Here is a 22,713-nt window from a genome sequence, read left to right as displayed (position 1 = left end):
GTCGTTCAGCCACGACTCGGTGAAACATAAGATATGACAGTTTGTAAATGTCCAGTTGGTAGGATAGTCTTGAACGGAGATCGTCCAGTTTATTCTCCAGTGATTGCTCGTTAGCCAATAAACCCACAAAATAGCACAGTTGATTCAGAGCCCGTAAAACGGCAGCCATCCCCTCCGTGCCAGTATGGCGAACTGTAAATGGGTTATAAATGTGGGAGTAATGATTAATAAATGGTTTACTACGGACCGTTAAAATAAGGTGTTACCATGAATTAATATGAATATACACAGCCTTGGTAATTTGTTTAAACTGGTAATAAATGATCAACTGTAAACAGAGATGTGCCTTTCTCACTAATATCGGCACATCAACATCAATCAAATGATATTTATAAAGCCCTTTTATATCAACACTGTCACAAACTGCTTTACACTATCAATGAAAGCAGTAAGTATTAATGAATCCTCCTTTAAAATATTATTCCTAATGTCTCTATTGTTCTTCCTGTAGGATCAGAGGTTAGGCTGAAGACTGAGCTCAAGACTGAGCCCTATGGGATGTTCTTTGGCTCGCATTTTGGCCCGCCGTCTAACGACATTAAACCAGGCCTGGTGTCTGTAGCCATCACCCTGAGACCAGCGGCTGCTGAGGTGAGTATTTCTGTTCTTTTGGCTTCACTTTCCCCTGCTTTCATAGAAAATCAGCAGGGAGGAAATGGTCTAGGTCCTTTGTTAATGTTTGTTGGTTATTGTTGGTAGCTTATTACCCTTTTTCCCAAAAACAATTCACCTCAGTCATTTCACTACTGGTCGAATATGTGAGGATTAAAACATCACCAGGCTTAATTGTAGGAGCTGAAGCCAATTCTTTGCTCTCTCTGTACTGTGCATGTGCCGGTGGCTTGATTGGCAATATCTACAACATACATTTTAATGTTGTGTTTTTGTTCTCAGAACATCACAGGTGTGGTAGCTGCCATCTCAGAACTGCTGTGTGTGAAGATCCCCAGCAGCTATGAGGTGAGCAGCACCCCGGGCCCAGACAGGGGGCCCCTGGCCATGCTCAGCGGCCTGAGGGTGGGCCCCCAAGGAGGCCTGGTGCACCGGCCGGGGGCCCCCATGATGTATCCGGGCCGTGCTGGTGCTGGGGACATGGGGGGCCCTCACCCTCACGGAGCCCCAGGCCAGCTCATCAGGCCTGGGGGAGAAGGACCACAACAGAGGATGATGATGCAACAGCAGCAGGGACATCCACAGCAGCACATCCGCTTCCATCCTGATGGACCAGGTGAGAGACTGGGCTACATCCCTGCACCTTATCGCCCCCTTATGTCGAAATACAGACATAACAGGGGATATGTTGCTGCTCTTGTGTGCTTGTCTTGAAATGAGACACTGCTGAAATTCATGTCCATCCAAACCTGTTTGTTAGTTTTCCAACTTACTTTTCTGAAATTAATCATGTCTGTCTTCAAGCATGACACCACAGTACCTTTTAGAAATGTGCATGGCAACAGAATATATATAATTGCCCATTAAGACAGTTGATTTTGCAATCAATACGACATCAGATTTAAAACATGCACAACAATATAATCCGGCCTACAAGAAACATTTACAATCCTCGTCATTGTTTCCCCCCTCGTTGTCCATTTTCATAATTAGCCCCTTTTAACAATGTTTACAAATGGTCTGTTAGACCCCCTTCTGTCAGGGGTCTAAAGGCTGTGTGTGTCTGGCCCACCAGGTAATGATGGGGATACGTATTGATCACACAGCGATACACACAACTAATGAACCTGAGTATTCCTCCTTCCTGTGCCCGACCTCACTCGTACACACACACACACCTGCTTATCGCTGCTGTCAAAGTGTAAGACCACAGGCCTAATGAATGTGGTCAGTTAGCCTGGACCCATATACCACAAACAGCCAGATAAATGATTAAGTGAACACCTCATCAGTGGGGTAAAGATATAGGATATTCCTCTCAATCATCTAGTGTTAATTGTCATGGGGTCTGATAACAAGGAGGTTTTTATCTTTAAACCGATTTCCTGTTGTTCTAAGACAATTGCATCATGGCCAGCTATGGTCCTCGCAAAACTAGAACCAAAAAAAGACTATGATTTTCACTAAATCTAAACCATAGAAGGGTCCTTAGGAGGAAGGATTGTTGACATATATTTGACATTTGGATCTTAAAGCATAATTGAGAAATAGTGAATTGAAGTTAGAATATTTGTGACACAATGTTTAGTTAATCTGTACGTGCTACAAAACAAAAGTTGGTGTCATATGAAGCTTTACCGCTTTCTCTGTGACATGAGTAGTATTTTGATGCCAATAGCACATTTCTTACATACATTTATGAATATTGAAAAATATAAACATTMATTTTGAAAATATACCATTTTTGATTTAGCTAATTTGTCAATATATTGTTGAACATAATATACTCTACGGACATATTGAAGTTCCAGAGTGGGACAAGAACTGCCTTTAAAATGTTGTAAAAATCAGGCGTTTGAAATGGTTATTTGGTCCAAAACAAGACTGCAGCAGAGCAACACTCATTTATTTGAAGTAATAAACCTAGCAGCAGTACTGCACTGGCCTGTTATGCATCTACCATAGTTGGAGGAGCTGTGTCACAGAGAGCTGTCTGTGTGTTTTAGGTCCAGCTGCACTCAGAGGCCCTCATCAGAAGACCCCCGGCAGCCCAGGCTCCAAGCCCCAGTGGTGCTGCCACTGTAAGGTGGTGGTGCTGGGAAATGGAGTCCGCAAGTCCATCAAAGACCTTCCAGTACACAAACAGGTAACGTACCGCCAGAGCTTTCATGTAGTCAATTACTACATGTTTATCAGGCTGAACTCATACATTACAAAGATTGTTATCTATAGGTCAACACTTAGCGATACGTTGATATTTTGATCTTGCRGCCCATGTTAGATAGTCGTGTCTATATCTATCAAATAGTCCACATGTTCTGTCAATACAGATTGATCAATTACTTTGTTGTGATGTTGCCCAACCAAGCCATGATCTGAATGGGTTGATTTACTATCTTCTTGGCCAACCAACCAACCCAGTAAAAGCCCTTCTCTCCAGTCAGCCGTGGATTACTGTTTTTAGTCTGTTTCTCCAGGGGGCAGGAGAGTACAGACGGGTCATGACCAGAGGCTCAGACCTCACTTCAGATGATCGATTAATCCACATTATGCCTTTGGGGGTGCACACACACACACACACACACACACACACACACACACACACACACAAGAGCATGCATGCACACAGACACACACACACATCCGTACATGTCCGTACACACACGTACTATAGAGCCTCTAATTATGCTAATCCCCCCCATTGGAGTGAAATCCATATCGGTGCAATTAGTGGGTTAAGCGGTAGCATGCCCTCCGACTGAAGTCTGGGAAGTTCACAAATGGTTAAACCCTGATTCATTTGAATATTGGAGCTGTTTGATTATTGAATAAACCCTTTTAGCATTGATGAAGGTTTCTGTATGGGCATCGATTTGGCCTTTGATATCTCATTGAGCTCCCTCGCTACATCTCCTAACATGCCTGGCTTCCCTCCTCTTCTTCAGGAACAAGAAGGATTGTTGCGTTCCGAGGGGAACTTGGTCTTCTGCAGCCACAGCTGCTTCCTCCTCTACTCTGCTTCCTCCTCGTCCTCCTCTTCCTCGGCAGGCCAGAACCACTACAGACTCCAAGGTTTGTCCTACTAAGAATGTCCTACCAATTCAAATACATGAGGCACTTTGGTGTGCACAAGAATCAAGGCATGTAAAGGTGTTGAAGATTGCATAATATGTCAAGTCAAAGCTGTGTTGAATCCTCTTCGTGCCTCTTCAAAGCTGTGCCTAGAATTAATGAATGAATTGAAATGTGCAGGTAGGTCATCATTACTTATTGTCTTCTGCAGGACACGGTAGCCCTCCTGTCTCCAGACTCGGACCAGAAAGAGAGCCTGTCGAAAACACAACACCAATACAGCAACAACATGTCCTCTCTGGATGTCACTGTCTGGCCCAGCTCCAGCTCAAGCAGTCCCCTCCCTCACCTCACCCATCCCCTTCCCCCCAGCCAGTGACACCCCAAAGACCCCTAAGACAGAGGCCAAGTCAGACACCATCAAAGTGACGGTGAAGCTGAAGGCGCGGGGCCCAGGGCTCAACAGGAGGGCTGGCACCAGGGGAAGAGACACAAGGGTCTCCACTGGAGGAAGTGGACAGTGCAGGTGGTGTTGCCCAGAGGAAGCTCCCAGCTCCCTGACGAGGACCAGATAGACGAGCTGCTGAGGAAGCTGGGAGCGTCTCTCCGCCCCGGGGCCAGTCTCAGGGACCAGCGCCGCTGCTGCTTCTGTCACCAGCTGGGGGACGGGGTCACCGACGGCCCTGCCCGACTCCTCAGCCTGGACCTGGACGTGTGGGTGCCCCTCAACTGTGCCCTGTGGTCCACCGAGGTAGGTAGCCCAGAGGATAGAGAGGTGGGCTGCTGGTTTCAGATCATTACTACCATCCACTACAATCATGCCCCTTCTTTTTATAAAGTTCTGTTGTGTTGTATATCTATTATTAATGTTGTATTGTTGTATAGGTGTATGAGACGCAGTCAGGCGCTCTGATCAATGTAGAGTGGCGCTGAGGCGGGGTTCGGCGGTCCGCTGTGCCTTCTGCCAGCAGATGGGCGCCACCAGCGGCTGCCACCGCCTGCGCTGCACAACGTCTACCACTTCACCTGCGCGCTGAGGCACACTGCATCTTCTTCAAGGACAAGACCATGCTGTGCCACGCCCACCGACCCAGCAAGGCTCCGCCCACGGTGGCTCTGGCCACGTCCTGGAGCACGAGCTGCGCTGCTTCGCTGTGTTCCGCCGCGTCTACATCCAGAGGGACGAGGTRAGGCAGATGGCCAGCGCCGTACAGCAGCCCGAGCTGGGCTACACCTTCAGAGTGGGCAGCCTGGTGCTCTATGCCGTGGGTCAGATCAACCCGTCCCAGATGGCCGCCTTCCACTCGGCCACAGCCATCTTCCCCGTGGGCTACGAGGCCTGCCGCATCTACTGGAGCATGCGCCATGGCAACCGTCGCTGCCGCTACCTGTGCTCCGTAGAGGAGAGGGAAGAGCAGCCGGAGTTCAGCATCCGYGTCATCGAGCAGGGATACAAGGACCTGGTCCTTACTGACTCCACCCCCAAAGGTGGGCTGGGATGGATTTGTCTTAGGCTAGGCTTTAGATTASGCTTGTCTAGTAAAGGTGGGCTAGCTAGATTGGTTTTATTACATGCTTAGTTAGCCTTGTTTGGGCTGTAGCCTCTGCCGTTTATGTATCTGGGTTAGCTTAGACTAGGCTTGTTTCTAGTTCATTTTGCCTTTCAGATTCTCTTTTACTACAATAAATGTGTTCTGTAGGAGTCCCTATAGTATATATAATCTATGACCCTGCTGTTTCCTGTCTGTCCATCAGGAGTGTGGGATAAGGTCCTSGGTCCGGTGGCTGACAGGAGAACTGAAATAGGAACTTTGAAACTCTTCCCTGTCTATCTGAAAGGAGAGGACCTGTTTGGGCTCACCGTCTCTGCAGTTACCAAGATCACTGAATCGGTTTGTATCTGTTTTTAGTTATATTATATTAAAACGATTTAGATTAAATGATCAATGTTCAAATGACGCTGTAGGTGTCTTTAGCTGCCTATTCAGGTAAACAACTCTTAAAATACCCACACCATACTGTATTGTAGACACTGAAGTGAGGAGTGTTCCAGTCTCATTTCCATGTGCTGTTGGTTGTGTTCCAGCTCCCAGGGATAGAGGCCTGTGACAGGTATACCTTCCGTTACGGCCGTAACCCTCTGATGGAGCTGCCCCTGATCTTTAACCCCTCCGGCAGTGCCCGGGCCATGCCCAAAACCAGCTCCCCATCCACCGCCGTTGTCATTAGGTATTGTGGAATTTCCACCACAATTTAATCTGTAGATTTAATGTACTTTGGTTTAGCACAAGTTATCTTGCTATAACAATATGTAGGCTTTGTTTTGTACTTGTTTTGTTAATTGTACTATACCCTCCTCCACACACACACACACACACACACTCTTAGGCCCCAGCCGGTATCCAGCACCACCAATACCTCCTCCAGGTGTCAGAACACAGCCCAGGGGGAGGGTGGTGTACCCCATACCAAGCCACCCATGGTGCACCACAGGTCGTCGCAGTACCGCTGGATGAAAAGTGAGTGGAGGGCCAACGTCTACCTCGCTGCCTCCAAGATCCAGGTGGGTCTACTGGACATGATCTTCTATGTTCAGCTCTGTAGCATTCCCCTTCTAAAGTATCAGAGTGAATATGACACTGAAGTATGACAGCACGAGAGTAAGGTGACTTACTGTTSGACGTGGACAAACTTTCTGGTTGCTGTGTCCACAGGGCCTGGGTCTATATGCATCCCGGGACATAGAGAAACACACCATGGTGATCGAGTACAACGGAACTGTCCTCCGCAACGAGGTGGCCATCAGGAAGCAAAGGACTTACAAGTCTCAGGTAGAAAAACTTATTTTTTTACTCAAGGCTGTACTAATTACTGTGTTGTGGAGAGCGAAGGCTGAATACATGTTTGCTATATTATCTCATGTGAGGATTCCAGTTGGTCTAAGTGGTTACTTCTCCCCCTACAGAATCGTGGTGTGTTCATGTTCCGCATCGACAGTGAACATGTCGTTGATTCCAGTCAGACAGGGGGTCTAGCAAGGTAAGCATATTCTTTACATAAGTAAAAGTAAGTAGCCTTACTGTGTGTGTGAACCTTGGCTTGTGCAGGCCGGAACAGCTAATAGGAGCAGGAGRCAGCTTGAAGTACACCCCCTGGACAGGACGCTAGTCTATCATAGGGCCTTGTTGTATTGTTTACGTAGTCACATTCCATCTGATTCACATTCTAATCTTAACTGATTTAATTGTCGCTCAATGTCAGGATGGTGGTGCAGTACTTCATTTACAGGGCTCCGTATGTAGCCTTGCGTCTGCATACACAGTATGCACAATGAACCTCGCATTCAAAAATGTCATAAAACATTCCGTCATAATGTGCAATGCTATGTGTTTGTTTTCTTATACAGGTACATCAACCACTCTTGTACCCCAAACTGTGTCGCTGAGGTGGTAACCTTCGAAAGAGGTTATAAAATCATCATCACCTCCAACCGCAGAATCGAGAAAGGAGAGGAGGTGGGTTCTTTTTCCTTCCAATTGAAAATCTCTACATATGCTATGAATGGCGTTTTCATTGTCATCACTGTTTTCTTTTCATTATTTTCCAGCTTTGTTTCGACTACCAGTATGACTGTGTGGACGGCCAACACAAGATCGCCTGTCACTGTGGAACAGCAGACTGCAGGAAATGGATCAACTGAGAAAAAAATTAAATGACAACAACAAACACAAATGCATTCCTTGCCATATTATGCAGATGCCCTGATCTCTGTGTAGAAAGAGTGAGGTGCTTCAGACTTTGTTAGAACGAGCAGAAGGCCTGAGTAAACCMTAAGAGTGACGTGTGAATGGATTCCCATGTTTGGAAGCATAGACTGAAGATGGACAGAAGGAAAGGGTGTGGAAAGAGGAGAGCAGGAAGAAACAACAGCAGATAGACATGTGATTCGTGCCATATTACGCGAGAGGATGGGTTTTGATGGAAGGACTCTGTCAATGAGTGCAGCATCTGTGTATTATTGAGATGATATACAGTAGGGCACAGATGAGAATCCACCAGCGAATGAGGAGAGCGCACTGTGCAGGGCGTGGACCCTATTGGTTGTTAAGGGCAGGCCCTTTTGTTAAAAACTTTAAATGTAAAACCATTTGACTAAATGTAGACATCACTGAATGGGGAATGTACAGCAATGACTACCGCGAAGGGAATATTAACTTGCACTAAAAAAAAAAAGACACGTACACACAAACTTTAAGATACTTGATTCCATGAGTCAGTTTTATCATAGGTTTCTGTCATGTGATTTGAGTGAAATTCGAGAGGACGTTTTGTATTTATTATTGAATGAATGAATTTTTTTCTCAAAATGATGAGACAGTAAAAAGAAGGTTAAACTGATATTGTTTTCTGAAGATTGAAGAAATTCTGTTACTTGTGTACAAATGTATATAAAGAARAATATAGGAATAACTGACCAAATACTACCTTAACCTTCTTGATGTTTGGGTGTTTTTTAATTATTATTTTATTTTTTGTCATTGCAGTTTATTTAAGAAGGCTGTCATAATATCAGTTTCAGAGTATATATTATGATTATTCTGTACAGAATTTGTAAAATAACCACAATAATTCACAAAGTATTTTTGTTGTATTAAAAGTATGGTATTGTAGCTTAGTGTTTTTGTGATTTACACGTACTTTGACCACTCAAAAAGAAATATTTTTGGTGACAGTGTGGAAATTAGTTATTGGTTAAAGAATAAAAAATGGTAAAGACATCATTCTGACATCTTTACTGTTAATCAGGTTTGATTTTATAGAGCTGTGAAAAAGGTTTTAAACCACCCAAACACAATTTTAACTTCTTTTTAACCCAAATATGTGTAGGAATATAACCTTGTTTTTTCTGTTKGTTTTTTTACATAGAAATTGTGTACAGACGTCGTATGACATTGCTTACTGCTTCAGGCGTTTGAAATTAAAGTGTACTGAAAAAATAAAATAATGTTTGTTGCAGAGGAAAAGGTCTGGACATTTGGTGGTGCTACATTTTGAAAAGAGATGACATTCTACTTAATCAGAAATGTATGTGATATTGACACATCACAAGTCACATACAGTAGTTAGAAGATGTTTTGCGAGCACAATTTCAACTCGACTGTAAAATATTGGAGACAGTCTTAGAACTTGTAATGTATATGGCATGTATTTTTTTAACTTTCTGAAGACTCAATTGTATATATTTTCTCAATGAATGGTTGTAACAAAATTGTTTCTTGGATATTTTTCTTCTCTTGTATAAAATGACATCATCCTACCAGTGTTTGTGCTAAATTTTTCTTGGTCCTGTAGTCTCAAAATGTTTTTTAAAATGCATTTAGAAGTGTACAGAAAAATKAGGGTTGGAGTTTGGAATTKAATTTAGAAGCATTTACAAAATAAACTATTTTACATCTTAATTATTTTGTTTGTGCCTTCAGAAATCGCACACATCTGCCTGACCCATAGGAAGRACCCCCTTGGGGGTAAGACACCCACTGGCCAAATATGGCAACTACAGCTCCACCACTTTCATYACTATACACATTTTGTTAATATTACATTCATAATATATTATTTAGCAACTGAAGACCTCGTATAAAAAATAAAATCTATAAAAGTATGGCCTGCCATTAATTAGGTCCATGTTTAAATGTATAAACGAACTGAAACGAGAGCTGTTGGAGAGAGCAAAAACGTAATTGAGGGCAAACAAGGCATTCTATCAATGAGGGGGGGAGCGGTGCAGAGTGGAATGGGAACGGATGGCTCATGCATCATCTATTCTACGTACATGCAACAKATGGAGAAAGAATGGCTGAGATCTGCCTTGCTGTTCAAAGGATAGCAGCAAAATATCCAACTGGAGGCTACTTGTTTTGCTCACGTTAACCCACACACTGCATGTGAGAAAGAAAGAACGTGTGTATGTGCTCCATTTCAATCATTGTCCCGATGCCTATTCCTTTCTGAGTTTGGAGATCTGAAATGGTCAGCCAGTGAAAGTCCCCCCCACCCCTAACATCCCTTATCCCTTTGAATAAAATGTGATGTTGTGCTCTGCTTTACCAATCAATGTTTATATTTGTGGAGGAAATGGAAAGGGTAGGAGTTAGGACCTAAGGAAGGAGTCAAGGAAATAGGAACCAATAATGAAGCCATGCTTTACTGACATCTGTTAGTTAGTGAAAAGCAGCGCGCTCAGTCTTCGTGATGTGAACACACCCCTTGTCTGTAATGCGTCGGTAGTGCGGTAGGCTATACTTCCTGGTAAATTAACTAGTTTCTTCTAAAGAACGTTGACTTGCAACTTCGTTTTCAGATAAAGACGTATGGTATAATATCACGCAATTTACTCAAGCTCGTTAAAAACAAAGAAAACAGGCTAATTAGTCTGAAAATGGGAAGCACCGTGATGGAGTCCAACAAGAAGGATATGAAAACCTCGAAGAAAAAGAGAACACTACGCCTAAATATGCCAGTAAGTTCGTAAATGATAGTCTGTTGTTTGACACCTACAGGTGTTTGTTGATGTGGCATTGTGGAAAGAGTAGAACTTGTGTGTGTGATTATCGCAGTGATATAATGATATAATGTTGCAAAATATGTAACTTTCTAGTATGTTCGGGTGTCCGCATTGTTACATCAATCACCCGGGCATCTTTTCCAATTCACAGCGTCTAGTYCTCACAGTTGAGGTCATGTTTTTATATATGTGTTTTGTGTATATATATTAATTTTGTAATTACATCAAAAACAACATTGTTGCCTTTTTTGACAGGTTCTTTGCACAGGCATGAGATGATGCTAGTTTCCCCCCCATTTGTTTAAACCTTTATTTAACTAGACAAGTCAGTTAAGAACAAATTCTTACTTACAATGACGGCCTAGGAACAGTGGGTTAACTGCCTTGTACAGGGGCAGAACGACAGATTTTTAACTTGTCAGCTCGGAGATTCGATCTTGCGGTTACTAGTCCGAACGCGCTAACCACTAGGCTACCTGCCGCCCCAGCATCAAGTCTTCAAAACATGGACTCAACATCAGTTATTCACTTGATTTTGGGGGTGAAATGTTCATGTCTATGCACATCTAAATTTCAATGCAATATGCCATCATTTTCATCATCACTACCACAATCAACATATGATGCATTGAAATCATGTCAAAGACCTGAAGCCCATCCCATACTCAGACTTAAAACTCACCCTGTACTGGTCTATTGACACAATCCAAATACCACTGAGGTCTAATGGGGCCTTTATTCATTCCTAAATGCACCAGCATTGTTATTCCGTTACTGTTATTCAGTTATTGTTATCGTTACTGTTTAGAACAATTATTTCCAGTCTAGTCGGCTTATAGGCAATAAGGTATTTGATGTTTTTGTGTGAGAAGAAAGAGGAAGCTAGGGAAACAGCTGGAAACACACTACTCTGGTCTGCTCTAAACCACTGAGTCATGATGCATTGTGTCCCTGCACTGTAACTAGGGGCAACAAAGAAGTGAGAGAGAAAGTCCTGATTTTATTGGATTTCAGAGTATTATTCTGGTTTCCCCTTGCATCATGTTCTCTCTGCTCAAATGAACCAAGTCACTGATCGCATTGGCAKCATATCAGCCTGAAACAATGGTGAGCAGTGAGCACTGTGTACAGTCTGGTTAAACCAGGCTAGCATCATTATGGGTTTTCTTTGTTTCCCCAGACAACATCTGACCATAATCATGTATTTATACTAYGTGCATTATCTAAGCTTGCATTTTCTATATTAAGAAAATGCCCCAACATCTGCAGAGCAAATAGGCCCTAAGTTATTTGAATGACAGTGGATTATTACTGTCGGTGTTGACTGCTGCTACATTCATGTTGCTGCACCTCATTGGTATTCTTTGGATGGCATCCATTAGAWCCATGCAATCACATGCCTTCCCATGCCCTCCCAGGAGTAGTGCATGGATTAAAAATGCCTCTAGATGTGTATACACATCTGATTTTCCATGCAATTACATTTGTTTATTGCTATGAATTGTTGCCTTTTCTCCTTTTTAAACATGATGATTGACATGCAGAACTTGAATGTTATACAGTAGGCCTATACGGAAAGTTAGGGAAATTGTATTTCCTGGTCATGTCATGCCCCAGTAGTGGTTTAACACGTTTCTCCTCTTTCAGAGCTTAACATGTCTCGCCGGAAGCAGATTGTCCAGTATTAAAGATTGAACCTAAAGCCGAAAATTACATTTGGGTCCAATCAATCACTCTCTGGATGTAACATTGATAGTCCATTTTTCTTGTAAAAATTGGCTAAAAGCCTTCTCTGTCTGCAGGACGTAAGTGCTTTCGCCTTCCCCATACTGGACGGCAAGTCTGGAGGCTCGGGCAAGGATGGCTATCCAAATGTAAATGGTCTTTTCATCATACTCGTGGTTACACACAATTAAGTTATTCTTGACTGACAGCATTGCGCTTCTCACCTTTACCTTTAATTTTAAAGGCCCAGTGCGGTCCAAAACATGATGTTCCTGTGCTTTATATATATTTCCACACTATGATGTTGGAATAATACTGTGAAAATTATCATAATGCCCCTTTAGTGTAAGATTTGTTTGAAATTTCAGCCTGTTTTGTTGGGATGGAGTTCTGGCCTGCCTGTTGACATCAGCAGATGGTAAATTAGTTAATAGACCAATTAAGAAAGMGTTCTAAACCTCTCTGCCAATAACAGATAGTTTCCCCCTCCACTCAGACCACTTCCAAACAGTCTGATCAAATTCTTGCTTGAGAAATTGCTCTTTGCTAAGAAGCTATTTTTGTTTTTCTTTGATCAGTTTAATTGAAAACAATCACAGTAAGGTATTTCATTGTTACCCAGAAATGATTTGATATTGAAATAAAAACTGCTGCACTGGACTCTTTTGAATGGTTTTAAGTTATTTGAGCACTGTGTTTGGACACAGGCAGTGTGACAGACATTGTTCCGGAGCCCTCTGATGGTACTTCTAGTTGGGTGCGTAGATGTCTGATGATGTCCCGTGGAAATGGATGTCACATGACAGTGAGTTTGTAGTGGTCTCTCTGGACTTAATGAAGGTTGCTCTGCTCAGTAGCAGGAGCTCAGCATTATATTGAGACATGGGTGTTTATAATAGTAGAAAGCATGCTAAGTTTCAAAGACTGGTTATCAGCGATGTAGGGCTATCCCGGCTAATTAAAATCTTGGTCGCCTGAAAGTCGTCTTTTTTTCGACCAATCTATTGCTCAAAATGTTTAAAAGGATTTTCTCCATATATGGACACACCCTATGTGTTTTAATAAAATCAACTATATGCATTGAGCTTGTCTGATCCTTTAACCTTACAGTTTGATTCCTCGAGGAATCCAGAGATCTAGATAATCAGAAGGGAAAAAAACTTAACCTGACCCAACTATTCTCTTAACGCTCCTACTGGCTTTTGCAGATTCTGCCATTACTCTCCTGAAGTTGCCGGTAATAGGCTACACGAGGAGTCGGCAACCTTTCTCATGTGGAATGCCAATTTATCTTAATTTCTACCGATCTGCGTGCCAGTTAAGGTTTTGATAAGCACATTTTCGTGAAACCGTTTAATTAAATTTACAATAACGTCTTCATATCTCAATCATTGTCATGTGGTTAATCACATCTCTATTCAGCACCTCAAATGTTCTACTGCTTGAGATCCTATTCCTCTTTATAGAATATTTGCTCAAAAGTATTGTGGAGCTCCTGCACCTAAATATAAACAGTACCAGCACCCAAAATGAGTACTGGAACCTATTTCAGTCCAAGTCAAGCACTAATATGAAGCCTATTTTATGACATTTCCACTGGATCAGAGCTTGACATTTTTAACTTTCATGCCSAGTGGTTATCGAAAGGGAGACAGCTGGAAAGATTTTTTAAATACTTTGAACTATTGTAATTCTCAATGGATGTAAAAACAGACTTTGTTTGCTTGCTGTTTCAGGTGAAGAAACATTACTTTGAGAAGCTCCACAAGTCATTAGTGGTGATGTGTTAAGCCAATCAGAAATACTATCAGATCCCCTAATGGGCACATTTGTGCGCAGGCCAGGTAGTCTATAGTCCTACTTCTAAACTCAGCAAAAAAAGAAACGTCCTCACTGTCAATGTCCTTATTTTCAGCAAACTTAACATGTGTAARTATTTGTATGAACATAAKATTCAAMAACTGAGACATAAACTGAACAAGTTCCACAGTCATGTGACTAACAGAAATGGAATAATCTGTCCCTGAACAAAGGGGGGTTCAAAAAGTAATAGTCAGTATCTGGTGTGGCCACCAGCTGCAATAAGTACTGCAGTGCATCTCCTCCTCATGGACTGCACCAGATTTGCCAGCTCTTCCAACAAGGCACCTGCAAGTTCCCGGACATTTCTGGGGGGAATGGCCCTAGCCCTCACCCTCCAATCCAACAGGTCCCTGACATGCTCAATGGGATTGAGATCCAGGCTCTTCGCTGGCCATGACAGAACACTGACATTCCTGTCTTGCAGGAAATCATGCACAGAACGAGCAGTACGGCTGGTGGATTTGTCATGCTGGAGGGTCATGTCAGGATAAGCCTGCAGGAAGAGTACCACATTAGGGAGGAGGATGTCTTCCCTGTAACGCACAGCATTGAGATTGCCTGCAATGACAACAAGCTCAGTCCGATGATGCTGTGACACGCGGCCCCAGACCATGACGGACCCTCCACCTTCAATCCCGCTCCAGAGTACAGCCCTCTGTGTGACGCTCATTCCTTCGACAATAAACGCGAATCTGACCATCACCCCTGGTGAGACAAAACTGCGACTCGTCAGTGAAGAGCACTTTTTGCCAGTCCTGTCTGGTCCAGCGATGGTGGGTTTATGCTCATAGGTGACGTTGTTGCCGGTGATGTCTGGTGAGGACCTGCCTTACAACAGGCCTACAAGCCCTCAGTCCAGCCTCTCTCAGCCTATTGCGGACAGTCTCGGACAGTCCGAGCACTGCTGGAGGGATTGTGCATTCATGGTGTATCTCGGGCAGTTGTTGTTGCCATCCTGTGCAGGTGTTGTTGCACGTGGTGTGCCACTGCGAGGACGATCAGCTGTCCGTCCTGTCTCCCTGTAGCGCTGTCTTAGGCGTCTCATAGTACGGACATTGCAATTTATTGCCCTGGCCACATCTGCAGTCCTCATGCCTACGGCATGTTCCTGCAGATGAGCAGGGACCCTGGCATCTTTCTTTTGGTGTATTTCAGAGTCAGTAGAAAGGCATCTTTAGTGTCCTAAGTTTTCATAACTGTGACATTAATTGCCTACCGTCTGTAAGCTGTTCGTGTCTTAACGACCGTTCCACTGGTGCATGTTCATGAATTGTTTATGGTTCATTGAACAAGCATGGGAAACAGTGTTTAAACCCTTTACAATGAAGATCTGTGAAGTTATTTGGATTTCTACGAATTATCTTTGAAAGACAGGGTCCTGAAAAAGGGATGTTTCTTTTTTTGCTGAGTTTGTGTGGGCGTGCTTACTCAACATTGACAGGAGCACACCAAACAAAAGACAATGACTAAATTCACAGAACTCATAAATGGAATTCAGTAAACCAAAACTTGTTTCTCACAAGTGTACTGTAGTGTAGGTTGTGCACTCTGCAAACAATATGCCACTCTGACAATGAGAACAGGAAGACTGGAATAATAATATTGAATGCATTAAAATAAATTACTGTAACAAACATTGTAGATTTAGGAATTAACAGTAAATCTACTGGTGATATATGTAATGGAKAATTGATATACACTAACAATCAAACTCATACAATGAAATTATGAATGTGCACAAATTGGCGGGAGAGAGCGCATTCTGGAGAGAGAAGTGCGTTGTGCATCTAGGTACATGCTTAATCCAACATATGCATTGGCCATGGAGCATTTACGGTGATATGGCCTCAGCAGAAGTCAGGGCATTCATACTTCTTGCGCTTCATGGAAGAATGCCCTGATTTCTGCTGAGTCCATTCTAGCCCTGACTTGCTACAGTATGTTTATTTACATGCATACATACAGTTGGAAGTTTACATACACCTTAGCCAAATACATTTAAACTCCGTTTTTCACAATTCCTGACATTTAATCCTAGTAAAAATTACCTGTCTTAGGTCAGTTAGGATCACCACTTTATTTTAAGAATGTGAAATTTCAGAATAATAGTAGAGAGAATGATTTATTTCAGCTTTTATTTCTTTCATCACATTCCCAGTGGGTCAGAAGTTTACATACACTCAATTAGTATTTAGTAGCATTGCCTTAAACAATTTAAACTTGGGTCAAATGATTTGGGTAGCCTTCCACAAGCTTCCCAAAATAAGATGGGTGAATGTTGGCCCATTCCTCGTGACAGAGCTGGTGTAGCTGAGTCAGGTTTGTCGGCCTCCTTGCTCGCACACGCTTTTTCAGTTCTGTCCACAAATTTTCTATGGGATTGAGGTCAGAGCTTTGTGATGGCCACTCCAATACCTTGACTTTGTTGTCATTAAACCATTTTGCCACAACTTTGGAAGTATGATTGGGGTCGTTGTCCATTTGGAAGACCCATTTGCGACCAAGCTTTAACTTCCCGACTGAATTCTTGAGATGTTGCTTCAATATATCCACATCATTTTTCCTGCATCATGAGGCCATCTATTTTGTGAAGTATAGCAGTCCCTCCTGCAGCAAAGCACCCCCACAACATGATGCTGCCACCCCGTGCTTAGACAGTAGTGGAGAGGGTAGTAAGTTTTAAGTTCCTCGCCGTACACCTCACGGACATACTGCATTTGTCCACCCACACAGACAGCGTGGTGAARAAGGCGCAGCAGCGCCTCTTCAACATCAGGAGGCTGAAGAAATTCGGCTTTCACCAAAAGCACTCACAAACTTTTACAGATGCACAATCGAGAGCATCCTGTCGGGCTGTATCACCGCCTGGTACGGCAACTGCTCCGCCCACAACCCTAAGGCTCTCCAGAGGGTAGTGAGGTCTGCACAACGCATCACCGGGGGCAAACAACCTGCCCCCAGGACACCTACACCACCCGATGTCACAGGAAGGCCATAAAGATCATCAAGGACAACAACCACCCGAGCCACTGCCTGTTCACCCCGCTATCATCCAGAAGGCGTGGTCAGTACAGGTGCACAAAGCAGGGACCGAAGAAGCTGTTTTTCAGTCTTATCTCAAGGCCATCAGATTGTTAAACAGCCACCACTAACATTGAGTGGCTGCTGCCAACATACTGACTCAACTCCAATAATATAAAAATTGATGTAAAAAATGTATCACTAGCCACTTTAAACAATGCCACTTAATATAATGTTTACATACGAGATGAGTAATGTAGGGTATGTATATACTGTACTCGATACCATCTACTGCATCTTGCCTATGCCGTTCTGTACCATCACTCATTCATATATCTTTATGTACATATTCTTCATCCAGTTACACTTGTGCGTATAAGGTAGTTGTTGTGAAATTGTTAGGTTAGATTACTCGTTGGTTATTACTGCATTGTCGGAACTAGAAGCACAAGCATTTCGCTACACTCGCATTAACATCTGCTAACCATGTGTATGTGACAAATACAATTTGATTTGCTTCACGGTTGGGATGGTGTTCTTCGTCTTGCAAGCATCCCCYTTTTTCCTCCAAACATAACAATGGTCATTATGGCCAAACAGTTCTATTTTTGTTTCATCAGACCAGAGGACATTTCTCCAAAAAGTACGATCTTTGTCCCCATGTTTTTTTATGGCGGTTTTGGAGCAGTGGCTTCTTCCTTGCTGAGCGGCCTTTCAGGTTATGTCGATTTATACGACTCGTTTTACTGTGGATATATATATATATATCTTTGTACCTGTTTCCTCCAGCATCTTCAGCAGCTCCTTTGCTGTTGTTCTGGGACTGATTTGCACTTTTCGCACCAAAGTACATTCATCTCTAGGAGACAGAACGCGTCTCCTTCCTGAGCGGTATGACGGCTGTGTGGTCCCATGGTGTTTATACTTGCGTACTATTGTTTGTACAGATGAATGTGGTACCTTCAGGCGTTTGGAAATTGCTCCCAAGGATGAACCAGCCTTGTGGAGGTCTAAAATTAGTTTTCTGAGGTMTTGGATGATTTGTTTTGTTTTTGATTTTCCAATGATGTCAAGCAAAGAGGCACTGAGTTTGAAGGTAGGCCTTGAAATACATCCACAGGTACACCTCCAATTGACTCAAATGATGTCAATCAGAAGCTTCTAAAGCCATGACATCATTTTCTGGAATTTTCCAAGCTGTTTAAAGGCACAGTCAACTTGGTGTATGTAAACTTCTGACCCACTGGAATTGTGATACAGTGAATTATAAGTGAAATACTCTGTCTGTTAACAATTGTTGGAAAAATTATTTGTGACATGCACAAAGTAGATGTCCTAACCGACTTGCCAAAACTATAGCTTGTTAACAAGAAATTTGTGGAGTGGTAGAAAAGCGAGTTTTAATGACTCCAACCTAAGTGTATGGAAACATCCGAATTCAACTGTACATACACTACCATTCAAAAGTTTGGGGTCACTTAGAAATGTCCTTGTTTCTTAAAGAAAACCACTTTTTTGTCCATTTTAAAATAACAAAAGGTATCAGAAATACTGTGTAGACTGTTAATCTTGTAAATGAGTATTGTAGCTGGAAATTGCTTTGTTGGGGGAGGTTAATGGAATATCTACATAGGCGTACAGAGGCCCATTATCTKCAACCATCACTCCTGTGTTCCAATGGAACGTTGTTAGCTAATCCAAGTTTACCATTTTAAAAGGCTAATTGATCATTAGAAAACCCTTTTGCAATTATGTTAGCACAGCTGAAAACTGTTGTGCTGATTTTAAAGAAGCAATAAAACTTGCCTTCTTTAAACTTGTTGAGTATCTGGAGCATCAGCATTTGTGGGTTCGATTACAGGCTCAAAATGGCCAGAAACAAAGAACTTCCTTCTGAAACTCGTCAACAGTGAAGAGGCGACTCCGGGATTGGTGCACTTCACAAAATAGATGTCAACAGTGAAGAGGCGACTCCGGGATTGGTGCACTTCACAAAATAGATGGCATCATGCGAAAGGAAAAGTATGTGGATATTTTGAAGCAACATCTCAAGACATCAGTCAGGAAGTTAAAGCTTGGTTGCAAATGGGTCTTCCAAATGGACAATGACCCCAAGCATACTTCCAAACTTCAGGACAACAAAGTCAAGGTTTTGGAGTGGCCATCACAAGCCCTGACCTCAATCCAATAAAAGATTTGTGGGCAGAACTGAAAAAGCGTGTGCAAGCAAGAAGGCCTACAAACCTGACTCAGTTACGCCAGCTCTGTCAGGAGGAATGGGCCAAAATTCACCCAACTTATTAGTAGAAGCTTGTTGAAGGCTACCGGAAACATTTGACCCAAGTTAAACAATTTAAAGGCAATGCTACCAAATACTATTTGAGTGTATGTAAACTTCTGACCCACTGGGAATATGGTGAAACAAATAAAAGTTGAAATAAATCATTCTCTCTACTACTATTAGTCTTACATTTCACATTCTTAAAATAAAGTGGTGATCCTAACTGACCTAAGACAGGTAATTTTTACTAGGATTAAATGTCAGGAATTGTGAAAAACTGAGTTTAAATGTAATTGGCTAARACTCCTGAACAGGTAATCAAATGGCTGCCCGGACTATTTGCATTGTGAGCCCCCCCTCGCAACCCCTCTTTTTATGCTGCTGCTACTCTCTGTTTATCATATATGCATAGTCATTATAACTATACACTCATGTACATACTACCTCAATTGGGCCGAACAACCACTGCTCCCGCACATTGGCTAACCGGGCTATCTGCACTGTGTTCCACCAGCCAACCCCTCTTTTACGCTACTGCTACTCTCTGTTCATCATATATGCATAGTCACTTTAACCATATCTACATGTACATACTACCTCAATCAGCCTGACTAACCGGTGTCTGTATGTAGCCTCGCTACTTTTACAGCCTCGCTACTGTATATAGCCTGTCTTTTTACTGTTTTAATTTCTTTACCTACCTATTGTTCACCTAATACCTTTTTTTTGCACTATTGGTAAGTAAGCATTTCACTAAGGTTGTATTCGACGCACGTGACAAATAAACTTTGATTTGATTGTGTAAGTAAGCTTCTGACTGTAAGTGTGCCTTGATTTCTAAATAAATTACTGACGTGTCACCAGCAAAGCACCATCACACCACCTCCTCCATGCTTCACTGTGGGAACCACACATGCAGAGATCATTCGTTCACCTACTTGGCGTCTCACAAAGACACAGCGGTTGGAACCAAAAATCTAATTTTGACTCATCAGACCAAAGGACAGATCTCCACTGGTCTAATGTCCATTGCTCATGTTTCTTGGCCCAAGCAAGTCTCTTCTTATTATTGGTGTCCTTTAGTAGTGGTTTCTTTGCAGCAATTCGACCATGAAGGCCTGATTCACGCAGTCTCCTCTGAACAGTTGATGTTGAGATGTGTCTGTTACTTGAACTCTGTGAAGCATTTATTTGGGCTGCAATTTCTGAGGCTGGTAACTCTAATGAACTTATCCTCTGCAGCAGAGGTAACTCGGTCTTCCTTTCCTGTGGCGGTCCTCATGAGAGCCAGTTTCATCATAGCACTTGATGGTTTTTGCGACTGCACTTGAATAAACTTTCGAAGTTCTTGAAATGTTCCGCATTGACTGACCTTCATGTCTTAAAGTTATTATGGACTGTCGTTTCTCTTTGCTAATTTGAGCTGTTCTTGCTGTAATATGGACTATCTTCTGTATACCACCCCACCTTGTAACACAACTGATTGGCTCAAACACATTAAGAAGAAAGATATTCCACAAGTTAACTTTTATCAAGGTACACCTGTTAATTGAAATGCATTCCAGGTGACTACTTCATGAGCTAGTTGAGAAAATGCCAAGAGTGTGCAAAGCTGTCATCAAGACAAAGGGTGGCTACTTTGAAGAATCTCAACTATAAAATATATTTGTATTTATTTAACACTTTTTTGGGGGGGGAGTTTCATGATTCCATATGTGTTTTTTTGATGTCTTCACTATTATTCTACAATGTAGACAATAGTAAAAATTCAAGTTAAACCCTTGAATGAGTATGTGTCCAAACATTTGACTGGTTGTGTGTACAGTGCGTTCGGAAAGTTTTCAGACCCCTTGACTTTCTTCACTTTTTGTTACATTACAGCGTTATTCTAAAATGTTTTAAATCGTTTTTTTCTCCCCTCATCAATCTACAGTCAATACCTCCATAATGACAAAGCAAAAACAGGTTATATGTAAGTTTTAGTTGAGCAGTAACACAATCTCGGTTGACCAACAGCCTGAAGACCAAACAATTGACCAGTTGTCTAATTGGCCTCAGCCCTACAGAGATGTTTAGACAACTTCTTGGTTGTGCAATCTCTTACTATAAGTGTTTTGAGTTGGTAGCGGTTTTATTTTGCTTCTTCTCACTGAGTGAGAATTTTTACTAGCCTTATATCATGCTTTTCTACAAAGCAAGCTTCTCTTCCTTCTTAGTCTTTTACATTGTCTGAGTCGGTCTTTAAGTGCTTTCAGTAGTTCTTTTCCCAACAACCTCAGTCTTTTCTCTGAAATATAGGATTTGAATCCTTCTTGAAATAAAAAAAAATTCAACTGTGCGTAGTGAATTAGCGCTTGCAAGAAAGGCATTTCACGTGTGCATGTGACCATTAACTTAACTTGAACCACCGGTCTTTCCTCATGTTTTGAACTAGCTGATAGATTTGTTGATAAAACTCTCCAATCTGACTAGCTTGCCTAAACACGCTGTTGCGCAATAAGAACGTTTGTTGGCAAACAGAGAAGTAGGGTGTGTGCTGTCTCTCATATGTTACAGGATTGGCCAAACAGAAATGTCTGTAGAGTAGGGCCAGTCTTAAGCTAATATCATGCTCAAATATTGTGGAAAGGAAACTAGAGAGGCTCAGGACTGATTTGGTGATATGTTGTACAGTACCAGTATATCTGGACCAATAGGTAATGTTTAGAGAAACCTCTCCCAAATGCACTGTAGGCATGGTTGTAATTTGCTCTTGGCAGTCCTTTGAGTTCGTAGCCTGTATTCTGTCACCTAAACACTTCTCTGCAATATTTTACTGTTTCATCTAAAAACACTGCTAGTGTTTTATCAAAACATTTTCGCATTCGCTTATTAATATACAGTAACACAATTCCCAATAGGCTTTAACTTATAAGTGTATGAAATTTTCTAATTTTCCGCCTCCTACTTTTACCCATATTTTTTTGCAACACATGTTGCACTGCTTTTTCACTGACCGCCAGGTACGGCTTAAAATTAGGCAGCCTTACTCTGTGAGTTTCCCCTTCAGACATGTTTGACGGAGCTCCTTCTCAGTCTCAATCTGTAGCACATTTACCCACAACACAAAGAAAGGCTTTAACCTGTTTCCCAGATAGGTAGTCCACTGTAAGCTAGATGGTGTCCTACAGTCAGTCATCTGTAATACTATTGAACACAGGGGTTAATGTTCTTGGTCACTGCAATGGAGTTCCGTCATATGGGATAAAAAAATATATATATATATATATATATATATATATACTGCTCAAAAAAATAAAGGGAACACTTAAACAACACAATGTAACTCCAAGTCAATCAGACTTCTGTGAAATCAAACTGTCCACTTAGGAAGCAACACTGATTGACAATAAATTTCACATGCTGTTGTGCAAATGGAATAGACAAAAGGTGGAAATTATAGGCAATTAGCAAGACACCCCCAATATGCATGCACATTTGTGGCCTGCTGGAGGTCATTTTGCAGGGCTCTGGC

The 22,713-nt window shown here is 42.2% G+C and overlaps 1 protein-coding gene and 1 pseudogene across 3 annotated transcripts in view; both read left to right on the top strand.

Moving 5' to 3' along the window:
* Positions 1-9,203, top strand: part of LOC111957019 (histone-lysine N-methyltransferase 2C-like) — a 26,772-nt pseudogene extending 17,569 nt beyond the window's left edge.
* A 785-nt stretch (positions 9,204-9,988) lies between these two features.
* LOC111957022 (5'-AMP-activated protein kinase subunit gamma-2-like) overlaps positions 9,989-22,713 on the top strand; it is a 58,724-nt gene continuing 45,999 nt past the window's right edge. For 2 of the 3 annotated variants that reach the window (XR_002876332.2, XM_023977734.2), the window contains exons 1-2: positions 9,989-10,264; positions 12,112-12,183. Coding sequence is in view for 2 of the 3 variants with exons in the window: in XM_023977734.2 (XP_023833502.1) it covers positions 10,184-10,264; positions 12,112-12,183 (153 nt within the window). In the remaining variant the exon portion in view is untranslated. The remainder of the gene's footprint in view (positions 10,265-12,111; positions 12,184-22,713) is intronic. The other variant, XM_023977735.2, reaches the window with a different exon arrangement.

Source organism: Salvelinus sp. IW2-2015, linkage group LG32 (genome assembly GCF_002910315.2).
Source record: "Salvelinus sp. IW2-2015 linkage group LG32, ASM291031v2, whole genome shotgun sequence".
NCBI classification, from domain to species: domain Eukaryota; kingdom Metazoa; phylum Chordata; class Actinopteri; order Salmoniformes; family Salmonidae; genus Salvelinus; species Salvelinus sp. IW2-2015.
The sequence above is the reverse complement of the archived record's forward strand: the minus strand, read 5'-3'. Positions and strand labels throughout refer to the sequence as shown.